This window comes from Dreissena polymorpha, chromosome 14 (assembly GCF_020536995.1).
Source record: "Dreissena polymorpha isolate Duluth1 chromosome 14, UMN_Dpol_1.0, whole genome shotgun sequence".
Taxonomy (NCBI): Eukaryota; Metazoa; Mollusca; class Bivalvia; order Myida; family Dreissenidae; genus Dreissena; species Dreissena polymorpha.
This window is the reverse complement of record NC_068368.1, coordinates 28328639-28339969: the sequence shown is the minus strand read 5'-3', so window position 1 is coordinate 28339969 and position 11331 is coordinate 28328639. Positions and strand designations below refer to the sequence as shown.

Sequence of the window (11331 nt, the reverse complement as noted above, 5' to 3'; positions counted from 1 at the left end):
GAAAACGCTATTTCATTGCAAACTTTCGTCAATAAAGGATACATGTTGTTATACAACCGAAAGTGAAAGTACAGTTTAAAAAAATGAATAAAGAGCGAAATTGTTGAAAACTTACGAAAATTTTAATTGATACTAACATAAGACCGTAAGACTGAACAAAACTATACTTAACTTTTAAATCATAACATGAAAGTTTACTTATAAAGCAAATTCTTCATTCATCCGCGGACTTCTTTGTGTCGTAGTCATAAATGCCTCCAAATGGAGGTGCGTGATGCGTCTAAGTATAGAGGTGACAATTGCCCAGTTCAATAAGTGATTAGCCTCCCCTGATGAGTTGTCGTTCTTAAATTGATTCAACTTCCGGTTAGCAAAGAATTCCAAGATGGCGACGAACAATGAAGTAGAGTGTGACATAGTTTTTGAACGGTTATCAGTGCGTGAATTACGATTATATCTGAAAGATCGAGGCGAAAATGTATCAGGAAATCGACCTGAATTGATCAAAAGAGCCAGGGGGCTCTTGAAATTAGGAAAGAGGACGCTAAAAGAGATTGAAATCTCGGACAACGTAGATCATGATGTTCGTCAATGTCAATTGTTTACAACGCCGCTCGGAGAGAAATTACCCACACCGTCGGAAATAAAAGAATGCTGGGATGAGAATTTAGATAAAGTTCCAAATTTTCGTAAAGAGGACTTGTATAACTATTTGGTATTAAGCAAATCAAGGACTCATGACAAGGAAAATAGGAATGCCAAGCGTCAATTGAAAGCTGCAGTGTTTTACGAAGACAGACATGTGCACGGTGTACGATACCACCAGATTACCCCAGAGTGTTCACATTGCTATGTCAGAGCAAAGGTTATACCATCCCTTCCAACAGACAATAAGAAAAAAGATTACGATGCTTGGGTCTGTCTGGCTAAGATGTCAGGAATGGTTCATTCTGCTGGCTGCAACTGCACTGCTGGGTAAGAACTAGGATAGAGTAAGACTATCAGATTCATGTAAAATCCATTAAGATTTGAGATTCGAAAACATATGTATACCCATGTAGTTTGAATAAAATATATCTTTGTTACACAATGCTTGAAACAGTTAAAAGTTTCATGAAACAAGTTACAACATACATGTACATGTAGATGCAAACTATATTTATTTGAAACTTTAATATAACCTGAGATATATTGTTTTAAATGCAACTATCTGGCCACTGACGTTTACATGTGATGATTTAATTTTTTCATTTGACAAGAAAAGTAAGAAATTGATAATAAAAATTATGTTTAATTTCATTTCAGAGAGGGCGAATCATGCAACCATGTGGCAGCGCTGCTATATGCATTAGTTGACATTACAGATAAACGGAAAGATGGAACAGGAGCATCAACCTCAAAACCATGTAAGTGGAATAGGCCTCGGAAACGAAAACTCAGTCCTCAGAAGTCGCAAAACATTACTTTCAAAAAAATTAAATATGAAGAACAGACTACTGAACGTGACCCTAAACACAAGAAACAACTGAATACATGTACAATGGACGGTGTAAAACCACTGAATCTTCATTCGCTATGTCTTAAATTAAAGAGCTGTGCCCCGAATGCAGCATTGCTGCTAAGTATGGAGACTGGAAAAGAAATTGTGCAACAAGCAGAGGATTTAAAACTCCCAAATTTGCATACAGTTCCATATATGTATCATGACAGTGTAAGCATAGAGAACCCAGTCTGTAAAGAAGCGTTCCGAAACCATATGTCATCATTACATATAACAAGCGAGGAATGTGTACGATTAGAAAAAATGACAAAAGGTCAAAGCAAGAACGACATATGGATGGAAGCTAGGATAGGGCGCATTACAAGTTCTATGTTTGGGACTGTATGCAAGAAGAGAGTGGATACAAAACCTGATAGTATCATAAAAAACATCATGAACTATTCTTCATTTGATACTGAAGCTACAAGGTGGGGGAGAAATCATGAAGCAGCAGCACGTCGAGTTTACCAGAATATCATTCAGACATCACATCCTGGATTGAAGGTTTTTGGATCTGGACTTGTTATTAATGTAGATCACCCACATTTAGGGACAAGTCCTGATGGTGTTGTGGACTGTTGTGAAAAGTGCCAGGACAGGTGTGGTGTTTTGGAAATTAAATGTCCATACAAACATAGGAATGCTTCTGTTTATGAGGCCTGTCAAGACAAATCCTTTTGTTGTTCTGTGCTCAAAGGAAAGATTTCATTAAAAAAGACACATTCTTTCTATTACCAAATCCAAGGTCAGATGGCATTGACTGGACGACATTGGTGTGACTTCTTTGTTTGGACATTGAAAGGACATTATGTTGAAAGAATTCCATTTGATGCTAGTTTCTGGAAAGAAATGTCATCAAAGTTGAATTTGTTTTACGAACACTATGTTGTTCCAGAATTCTTTACAGAGCGTATTAAACGCGGAAAGGAACTTGTGTGAATGGATTCTTCGACTGATAATGTGATTCATCAAACTGTGTGAATGGATTGATTCAATCATTGAATTCATATTGCTTGTGACACTAAGAGTTGAATTTGATAAAAAACAGTAAATAAGACAATTGATCCTTCATTCTTAATATGTCATTTGAATATATTGAGGTCCATTTATTAAATATATTCTGATTTCTATGTATGTTTTCAACACATAATGTGTTGTTGTTTAGATTTTGTTTTTAAATGCTGGAAATAAAAGTTGGTATGTCCTAATGTGTGCTTTTATCTTGCATGAAATCCAACATTCATCTTTATATCATAGGGTTTTAACCTGATAGCATACACAGATGGCCAAATAAAAAAAGTATGTGTTAAACGCAGGTTTTGCCAGGTTTAGTCTTGAAATGTGGGATTCCATAAAAGCACTTATAATAATTTAAGTTAAACTCATAACAAAAATCCCAGCTTAGCACAGATATCTTTAATTGCCTGAAACACATAACTTTTTGTTAGAGCCTAATCACAAAATATCCAAAGAATGGTACTTGTATCTTTATTCATTATCAATGCAAGCAACAACAAATAAATTTACAAAACAAATATAGCGCTTTAAATATTCAAACACACAATGAAATGTTGCGAAATATCACAAGCATGATTAGAATACTTCTTTAACCCTTTCCCACTCAGAAGCGAAGATAAAATCGCTATGTGCAAACAGCAAAATACCAGAACAGCCTACAAGTAACTCGCAGTCTGTTCAGGTTTTATGCTTTTTGCTGCTCATCAGTATCTAAGGGTTGGAAATGAAGACTTGAAAACTTGAATCTAGTAAGACAGGTCTTTAATTAAATGTAACTTTCTAAGGGAATATCAATGCAAGCAACAACAAATAAAATTAACAAAACAAATATAGCGCGTTAAATATTCAAACACACAATGAAATGTTGCGAAATATCACAAGCATGATTAGAATACTTCTTTAACCCTTTCCCACTCAGAAGCGAAGATAAAATCGCTATGTGCAAACAGCAAAATACCAGAACAGCCTGCGAGTAACTCGCAGTCTATTCAGGTTTTATGCTGTTTGCTGCTCATCAGTATCTAAGGGTTGGAAATGAAGACTTGAATCTAGTAAGAAAGGTCTTTAATTAAATGTAACTTTCTAAGGGAATACAAATGCATCAAAATATGTATCTATTAAAGTGGTAAAGGGTTAATTCATTTTTTTTAATTTGATAAAACTTATGATTTTACAACCAATTATTACACATGCCGTTACAGAATTTCTCATTTAGTGATCCTGTATCAAGGGAGGGTGAACATTTGACAAGGCAGCACATATCTTGAGTATATGCGATGCTTGTCTAGACATAGTAATCGGCATAACCCCTTGAAGTATGCGGAAATTCTTTAATCGTTCCATGGCACGTTCCACATCTATGCGAAGATTTGCGATTCTTCTTGTTTCTTCCACCTGTCGGCGATTAAAGCGCTGAAATTTCATGGGTGGAATTATTAGGTGTAGCCCCCTTGGGGTTGTCAAGTCCGATATTAAGAATCCTTTGTCCGCCATAACTGCATCTCCAGCCTCACAGAGTTCCAGCAGACCACTTTTAATAGTGATTTGTTTGTCACTTATACCACCACTCCACAAATCTGATACAAATGTTATCACACCAGTGGGACTAATTCCTATTAAGGCCTTCCATGTCATGTGTGATTTGTAATGTGAGTACAGTAACGTTTTGGCAGCCAATGATTGTGGATTTTGCGTGTAAAATTCTGTACAGTCTATTATAACTCTACAGTTTGGGTACTTCTTCTTAAATTTAGCTGGCATATTCTCTCTTATAAATCTTCTAGATATCCATGGTATCATTGATGCCAATTTCACACTTAGATACATGATCCACTGCTTATTAATGTTACTGCAGGTTGATTTTGAAATGCGAAATCTATACGCCAAGTCTTCTAAAAGCAAACCAAGTCTCAAGCGCATCAGAACTAGCAAAAATTCATCCACCAGTCGAAGCGTTCTAGGCCGTCCCTTGTTCTCCCCATTTCCTGATCGGTTGGTTCTTTCCTCTGCATCGTCCAGTTCGCTAAATATTGCATTGAAAACTTCCTTGTTGGGCAAGCCGGTGTAAAACATACACATGTCATCACTTACAATGTCTTCAGCAACCAATTCTGGTTTGTTGCACTGAATCCCAATGTCTTTTTCAACACTACAGTTATTCATATCAGTCTGTGAAGATGTGTCACATGTCAGTTTTTGGAACAATGATAAGGTGAGATCTGTCTGTGTAGTCATGTCACACATGATCCAATCAGTTTGTATAAGCTTTGGTAGAGTCTGTGTCACAGTACATGTTTCCTTCACAGAACTAGTTATATAGTCATGCATTTGAACTGACACATGCTCTGATACAAAACAGGAGTTCAGGGAAGTGTTTTCATAGCAATCACTATCCCGGCTATCTTGGTTTTCTTGCAGGATTGCAGATGCCTCTGTTGTGTAACTTTCTTCCTCAACCTTAAAATAAAAGTAAAAAAATTAATTTCATGCTTAGAATTTCAAAAAAGCATTCAATATTAATGTATCTTTATTTCTTCAATGTGTTGAATGTCAAATTATTTTTAGTTCATTTGTGATTTATACCAGAACTTAATGATAACACATAATGCTTACAGTTCAGCGGAACAAAAATACATTGTAAATTTTGTTATCCTAGTGTTCCATCTATTATAAACACTTGCAAAAGCAAAAAGCATGTAACTGGTGTCGGTTTTATACACAATGCGGCCAATCTTACTTGTGACCGTTTTGGTCTGCCCCCTTTTTAAAAAAGCAATAACATTTAAAAGAGTATTAAACTAGCAAAACCATTTTTTTTAAATGATTAAGATTTTGATTCAGAAATTATGAATGTTATTCAAAACAGAGCTATTTAAAGAGAGATTATACAAATTTTATATGTGTTAAATTGTAATATTGATGCAAATATGTTATAATAACACACAATATGCAAGAAAAATGATACATTAAAGAAGAATTTCATAAAATGCAGCAAATACTAAATAATGCCCCAAGCTGTTTGCGACGAAGATATTTCGTAGATATTTTCCTACAATTACCAAAGCATTTGTCTTTTTAGTTAATGTTCGTGTGTCGTATGAATCGATATCGCTGCAAGAATTTTAAATGAACCGTTAAAACTAAATTTAGATTCACATTGTACATGCATGATATACATGCTGGCCAATTTGGCTGTACAGTTGTTTTCGATTTCAGAATACAACATCTACCTTATTTCACATTTTCGACACATGTTCTTCTTAATTTTTATTTAAATTTAAATTCAAATATGTGTATAATAAGTTTATTTTTTTTACAAATTTCATATAAATTCATGAATATTTGACAAAATCATACAGTCCCTATTTTTTTTCAAACATAACATATCTTTGTTTTTAAAATTCCATATTATTACATAATTTATTGAAATTAAGCAGGTTTCTCATAGAATGATTTTTTTTTATAGACTTAGTCCCTTTAATAACTTATTAACCATCAGTCTGGTCACTGAAACTGAAAGTAAAAACAATTTGACGAATAAGAATTCACATACCTCCGATGTTTTAAAGATCTTCTGCTTGTTGTTCACCATGAAGATACTGGGAATTTGGTTCTTGCTGTTGTAGACCCCATCGACAAAATGTGCTGAACACAGCCGATCGTTCTTGATCTTCAAAACGAAGCCAGTGCTGACAGTTTTCAGTCTTTTGATCCATAATTTTCTCACTTTTTCGTCGGCTGGAAATCTATGCAATCTCACTTGTTTCCCATCTACTAATTTTCCCCGAAAATTACTGCAAATACAGCAGTAATTCCGTTTCTTCTCGGTTGATTTGTGTTCTAGATTCGATAAGTCGTCCATTGCGCAATAATTTGCTAACCACCGGAAATCGATGAATTACCTCCTCAGCGAAGAGCAGTAAAGGGGGGTAATTTTCAGGGGCGGTAACAACAGTTATTGAACTGGCTAATAACGTAGTGACGTCACCATTTATGTATAGAATGATGGAGGATTCCAATCTTGATACATCGACTATCTCCGGAATCCTCCGTAAGATAACTCTCGCGTCTATTCATTCGTAATACATCGGCAGATTTAAGCAATAAATCGTCAGCTGATCTAGAGTTGGTGGATTCCGGAGATATTCGATGGGTACGATTGGTCAGATCCTATAGCGCCGTTAACGCTGTATCGAACACAACGTGCCAATGCTATTCCATTTGTAGACAATCTGATATTAAGCTGATTTTTGGCATGTAAGTCTACAAAGATGCCATACAGATGAAGTGTGAAAATTCGTGCCGGTCCGTTTTCTTCGTGCATAGTTATGAGACTTGGACTTTGAAATGTTTTATTTCTTAAAACATGATGCATTTGGGATTAAATAATTCATATAGTGTAAACGTGTAAACAAAGTTCGTTAGCGACTATGTTCTTACATTGCTGGCAATTAATTCGTAATGCCTTTTAAGATCTTTTCAATTAAATAGAAAATAGTTGCAATGGTAGCAGGCTCTTTTGGACCCAAGCTCTTTCGGCCCAGACCGAAATTTCAGGCTCTTTCGGACCCAAGCTTATTCGGCCCCAAATCGACCAAGCTCATTCGGCCCTATATTTTACTATTCGGCCCTATATTTTATTAAACCTATTTACAACGGGTGTATGATTGAATAAAGTTGTTTGAAATTATATGTTGTGCTGTCGGTTTGTTCCTTTGTATTGCTTTTGATTATTGATGATTAAATGAAATTAATTGTAAACCATTATCGTTTTACAAACTGTTACCAATGTATGTAATTGTTTTAATTGTTCAATTGTGCCGGCTTTTAATTGCATCGATTGTCGGTTTGTTTGTTAAATATTACGTTTGATTAAAGGTGTAAATGATGAGTATTTGTTTGATATGTTCCATTGTTGTTGTTTTTTGTCGGTTATTTAGCAGTTATTAACGGAATTATTGCAAAAACGTATAAAAGTGCTATTATTGTGTTCATTGGTATCATAAATCATTTTGCTGTCGATATTATACTTAGGTTACTAGTTCTATAATTGTGCTGTAAAATTTGGAATGATATTGGATGTTACTTGTGTTAATCGTTAATAAATTATAACAAACAGTGTAAGCGTTAGTGATTGTGAATTTGTGATGGAGGAGGACGCGTGTTTGTTTTGTAAGAAGGCTGTTCCCTCGCTGCAGCATGGCGCATCACATGTGACGTTTGCGACAAATGGCAGTATCGCACCTGCAATACAGTGACTATTCAAACTCTATTTATTAAATATAATGTCTAAGATTGTCGACAGTCAATTAATTGTCCAATATAAGCGATTTTGTATTTATGTCCAAGTTATTATTAAGATTTTCCACTCGACCCTCCGCTGGAGAGTTTTTATTTCAGAGTATATTTCTCATATATAATCTACATATGGTTCGTTTAAACAATATTTATTCTACAAAAGTTTCGTTTATACAAATACCAACATTTCAATATTAGAAAGTTGTATATGGATATCGACAAAATATATTATAGCCGCCCTAGTATTCATATATCTAAACTTTTGGTCACAAATACTAACAATGAAATTCAAAATTCTTTCGCGAAATATTGTAAAAATGCTTTTAAATGAGAACTGAGACATTAAATGCAAACGTGAATAAATATAATTGCCTTATTATAATTTGTTTATCTGGTTACACACATGTATTTTACAACCTGATAAAGGTCATAAAACCGGGCATAGGTGCGGGTGTTATTCAATGGCTTCACTCGATAATGAAAGACAGGGTCGTAGTAATTGATGAATTATGAGTTTATTATTATAGTCTCATCCAATATGTATATTTTCCATAATTTTGATTATATAAAACATTAAGATGATGATGACAATACAGATAAGTGTCAACGCCAACTGACTAGCTCTGATTTGAGACAAATGAAGAATTTTCCTAAGTAAGCTTGAACATGGGTCTAATTTGCCAATTTTTAAATTTATTTTATTGTCATGGTTATATTTTGACAATTTTTAAATTAATCATGGTGCATATGCATCACTTCTACAATTCTTAAATTACCTATTAAAATAAACGAGATTGAATTAAGTGACGTAGTATTCATGATGACTTTTTACAGTGAAACGAAAATCGGAATATCTATTAATAAAACATTTATCTGTGGAAATATATTTCTGGATTTTATGTGATAGTGTGCAGTGTACCAAAATGTAAACGTTAAACAATGAGTAAATCGCGGGATAGAAAAAGAAAAGATAGAAACAGCAGTGAAAATGAATTACATGGACGAAAAGTACATAAACAAAGAGGCCCATCTGGGGATACGGACTATAATCTACCAGTAAGTGAAGTTTTAAATTGGACACATTCTGTTCTATATGGTGAGGACAATTTGGATTGTAGTGTTTTCTCGAATACATCAAGTAGTTCAACAATGGCTGAAAAAGGTGCCGAGCCAACAAACAGGGATATAATGATCCTTTTACAGAACGTAAGTGGGCGCATCGAAGTAATGGAAAAAAAGATGGGTGCCATTGAGTCCATAGAAAAGAGAATGGGTACACTTGAAAAGGACATTAATAAGCTATGGGTGGCAATGGAAGAAAGAGTCCAAAAGGTAGACCATCGCGTGACGCGCCTCGAGGACAAGGTTGACGGTGCGGACATACATGCGGCGCAGCTGTCCGAGCGGATGCAGCAGTTGGAAAAAGAACGAGATACCCTACGTGACAATGTTTCCTATCTACAGTCGCAGTCCATGCGAAACAACCTAATTTTCACCGGGGTAACAGAAGACAACTCGACCGGAAACGAGCCGCCGGAAGTTACTGAACGGAAACTCCGCCAGCATCTACAAGACGCCTTTAAGATCGCTCATGAGGTTGTAGACACAATTAGATTTGAGAGGGTGCATCGCTCTCCTGGGTCGCCAATATCAGGAAAAGTGAGGAACATTGTTGCAAAATTCACGTTTTTTAAGGAAAGAGAAACGGTACGCAAACTTTGGAAAGAACTCGACGGAACACTGTATCGTGTCTTTGAGCAGTTCCCACAAGAGGTGATAGAAAAGAGGCGCAAGTTAGTACCCCAAATGAAAGAGGCGAGACGGTTAGGAAAACGCGCCTATCTGGCATATGACACTCTGTACATCGATGGAACCGCGGTTAAAGCATAGGGGCACGATGGTGGTGAGGTGTCGATATTATCGTGGAACGTTCATGGTTTAACTGATGTGAAAAGGTCTAGTACCGAGTTTACTAATATTTTAAGTTCATTTGATATCTGTTTTTTGTTTGAAACATGGACAAAAGTATCTAGTAATATTTCGATTGACGGTTATCAATGTTTTAATTTCTTTAGAAAATTTCAGCATAGAAACGCCCGAAGATGCAGCGGTGGTATTGCTATTTATATAAAAGATCATCTAAAAAATGGAATTGAAATTGTACGAAATCATCATGACACTATTATTTGGATAAAATTAAATCATGCGTTTTTTAATACGACCCGTGATATTTACATATGTGGAAGCTATATATGGGGAGAGGACTCACCAGTTTACAATACAATTAATGTGGATCTTTTTGATATTTTAGAAAATGATATAACATATTTTTCCGAAATTGGAAGTGTTTTTATAACCGGGGATTTAAATAGTAGAACCAGTAATAAATTTGATTTTATCGTACATGATACAATTAATTCCGAAAATGATGATGTCGATTATTCACCAGATCAAACCTTTGTCAGGGCCTCAATCGACAAAATACACAATAGCCATGGTATAAAATTGCTTGATCTGTGTAAATCCTCTACATTACGCATTACCAATGGTAGAATAGGCGATAGCTGTAAACACACATTTTTCTCAAATAACGGTTCTTCCGTAATTGATTACCTGTTGACTAAAGAAAGCAATTTCCAATTATTATCTAACTTTACTGTTTGTGATTTTAATGAATGGAGCGATCACGCACCGTTGCAGTTTTCATTGTATTGTAATAATTTTTCGCCTAGCTACGATTCTTTCACTGATGTTAAATATAAATGGGACCACTCGTTTCGAGATGAATTTCGTTCAGGACTTATTTCTCGACTTCCCTTATTGACGGATATTGTTGAAAACATTGATTGTTCTAATAAACTGTCCATTAACGTGGCGGTAGAAAAATTCACTAATACAATCCGAAACGTTGCGGACCCATTGTTCTCAAAATCTCGTGTTTACAGTAATAAACCCACGTTCTATGTTGACAGTTGTATAAAACACGCTGAGTGGTTTGATAACGACTGTGTAATTGCTCAAAATCAATACCACGACGCTGTACGAAGTTTTAATTTGATTAAGTCTGATTTAAATAGAATAACGCTGTGTGGAAAGAAAAGTCAGTATAAGCAGTTGATTAACAAAAAGAAAAGGGATGCATTTAAACAAAAAATGATAGAAATTGAAAGTTTAAAGAGTAAAAAACCTAAGGAATTTTGGAAATATTTTAAATCTAAAAACAAATTAAATGGAAATACAATTTCAATAAATGCATTTAAGGATTATTTTGAAAATTTGAGTAATACTACTTCTAATAGTAATAATCCAGTAGCTGAAGAATTTTGTTTAAATAATGATTTTAACGAAGAAAATTGTACATTTCCAGAACTAGATCAGCCGATAACGGTAGATGAAGTTAGGAATGCAGTTAAACGCTTAAAATGTAATAAAGCGCCTGGTAGCGATTTTATTTTGAATGAATATTTTCTTGAAAG

General features: G+C 34.9%; 3 protein-coding genes across 3 annotated transcripts; 2 read left to right on the top strand and 1 right to left on the bottom strand.

Annotated features, from left to right (window-relative positions):
* The first annotated feature begins 313 nt into the window (after positions 1-313).
* LOC127857496 (uncharacterized) lies at positions 314-2893 on the top strand. The gene is made up of 2 exons (XM_052393891.1): positions 314-975; positions 1306-2893. The coding sequence occupies exons 1-2, from the start codon at positions 386-388 to the stop codon at positions 2477-2479; spliced, it is 1764 nt and encodes a 587-aa protein (XP_052249851.1). The 5' UTR covers positions 314-385; the 3' UTR covers positions 2480-2893.
* A 156-nt stretch (positions 2894-3049) lies between these two features.
* On the bottom strand, positions 3050-6440 carry LOC127857497 (uncharacterized). Its single transcript, XM_052393893.1, has 2 exons — positions 6111-6440; positions 3050-5014 (listed from the first exon to the last, which is right to left on the bottom strand). The coding sequence occupies exons 1-2, from the start codon at positions 6417-6419 to the stop codon at positions 3770-3772; spliced, it is 1554 nt and encodes a 517-aa protein (XP_052249853.1). The 5' UTR covers positions 6420-6440; the 3' UTR covers positions 3050-3769.
* Positions 6441-9004: 2564 nt separating this feature from the next.
* On the top strand, positions 9005-9745 carry LOC127857247 (uncharacterized). The gene has a single exon (XM_052393664.1). The coding sequence runs from the start codon at positions 9005-9007 to the stop codon at positions 9743-9745; it is 741 nt and encodes a 246-aa protein (XP_052249624.1).
* The last annotated feature ends 1586 nt before the right edge of the window (positions 9746-11331 follow it).

What these genes read in the sequence shown, in the direction of transcription:
- LOC127857247 (XM_052393664.1), top strand. Translation starts at nt 9,005, where the DNA reads ATGGCTGAAAAAGGTGCCGAGCCAACAAACAGGGATATAATGATCCTT.
- LOC127857497 (XM_052393893.1), bottom strand. Translation starts at nt 6,419, where the DNA reads ATGGACGACTTATCGAATCTAGAACACAAATCAACCGAGAAGAAACGG. An exon ending in AGATCTTTAAAACATCGGAG is followed by an intron (nt 5,015 to 6,110) that starts GTATGTGAATTC and finishes TTTTATTTTAAG; the next exon opens with GTTGAGGAAGAAAGTTACAC.
- LOC127857496 (XM_052393891.1), top strand. Translation starts at nt 386, where the DNA reads ATGGCGACGAACAATGAAGTAGAGTGTGACATAGTTTTTGAACGGTTA. An exon ending in GGCTGCAACTGCACTGCTGG is followed by an intron (nt 976 to 1,305) that starts GTAAGAACTAGG and finishes ATTTCATTTCAG; the next exon opens with AGAGGGCGAATCATGCAACC.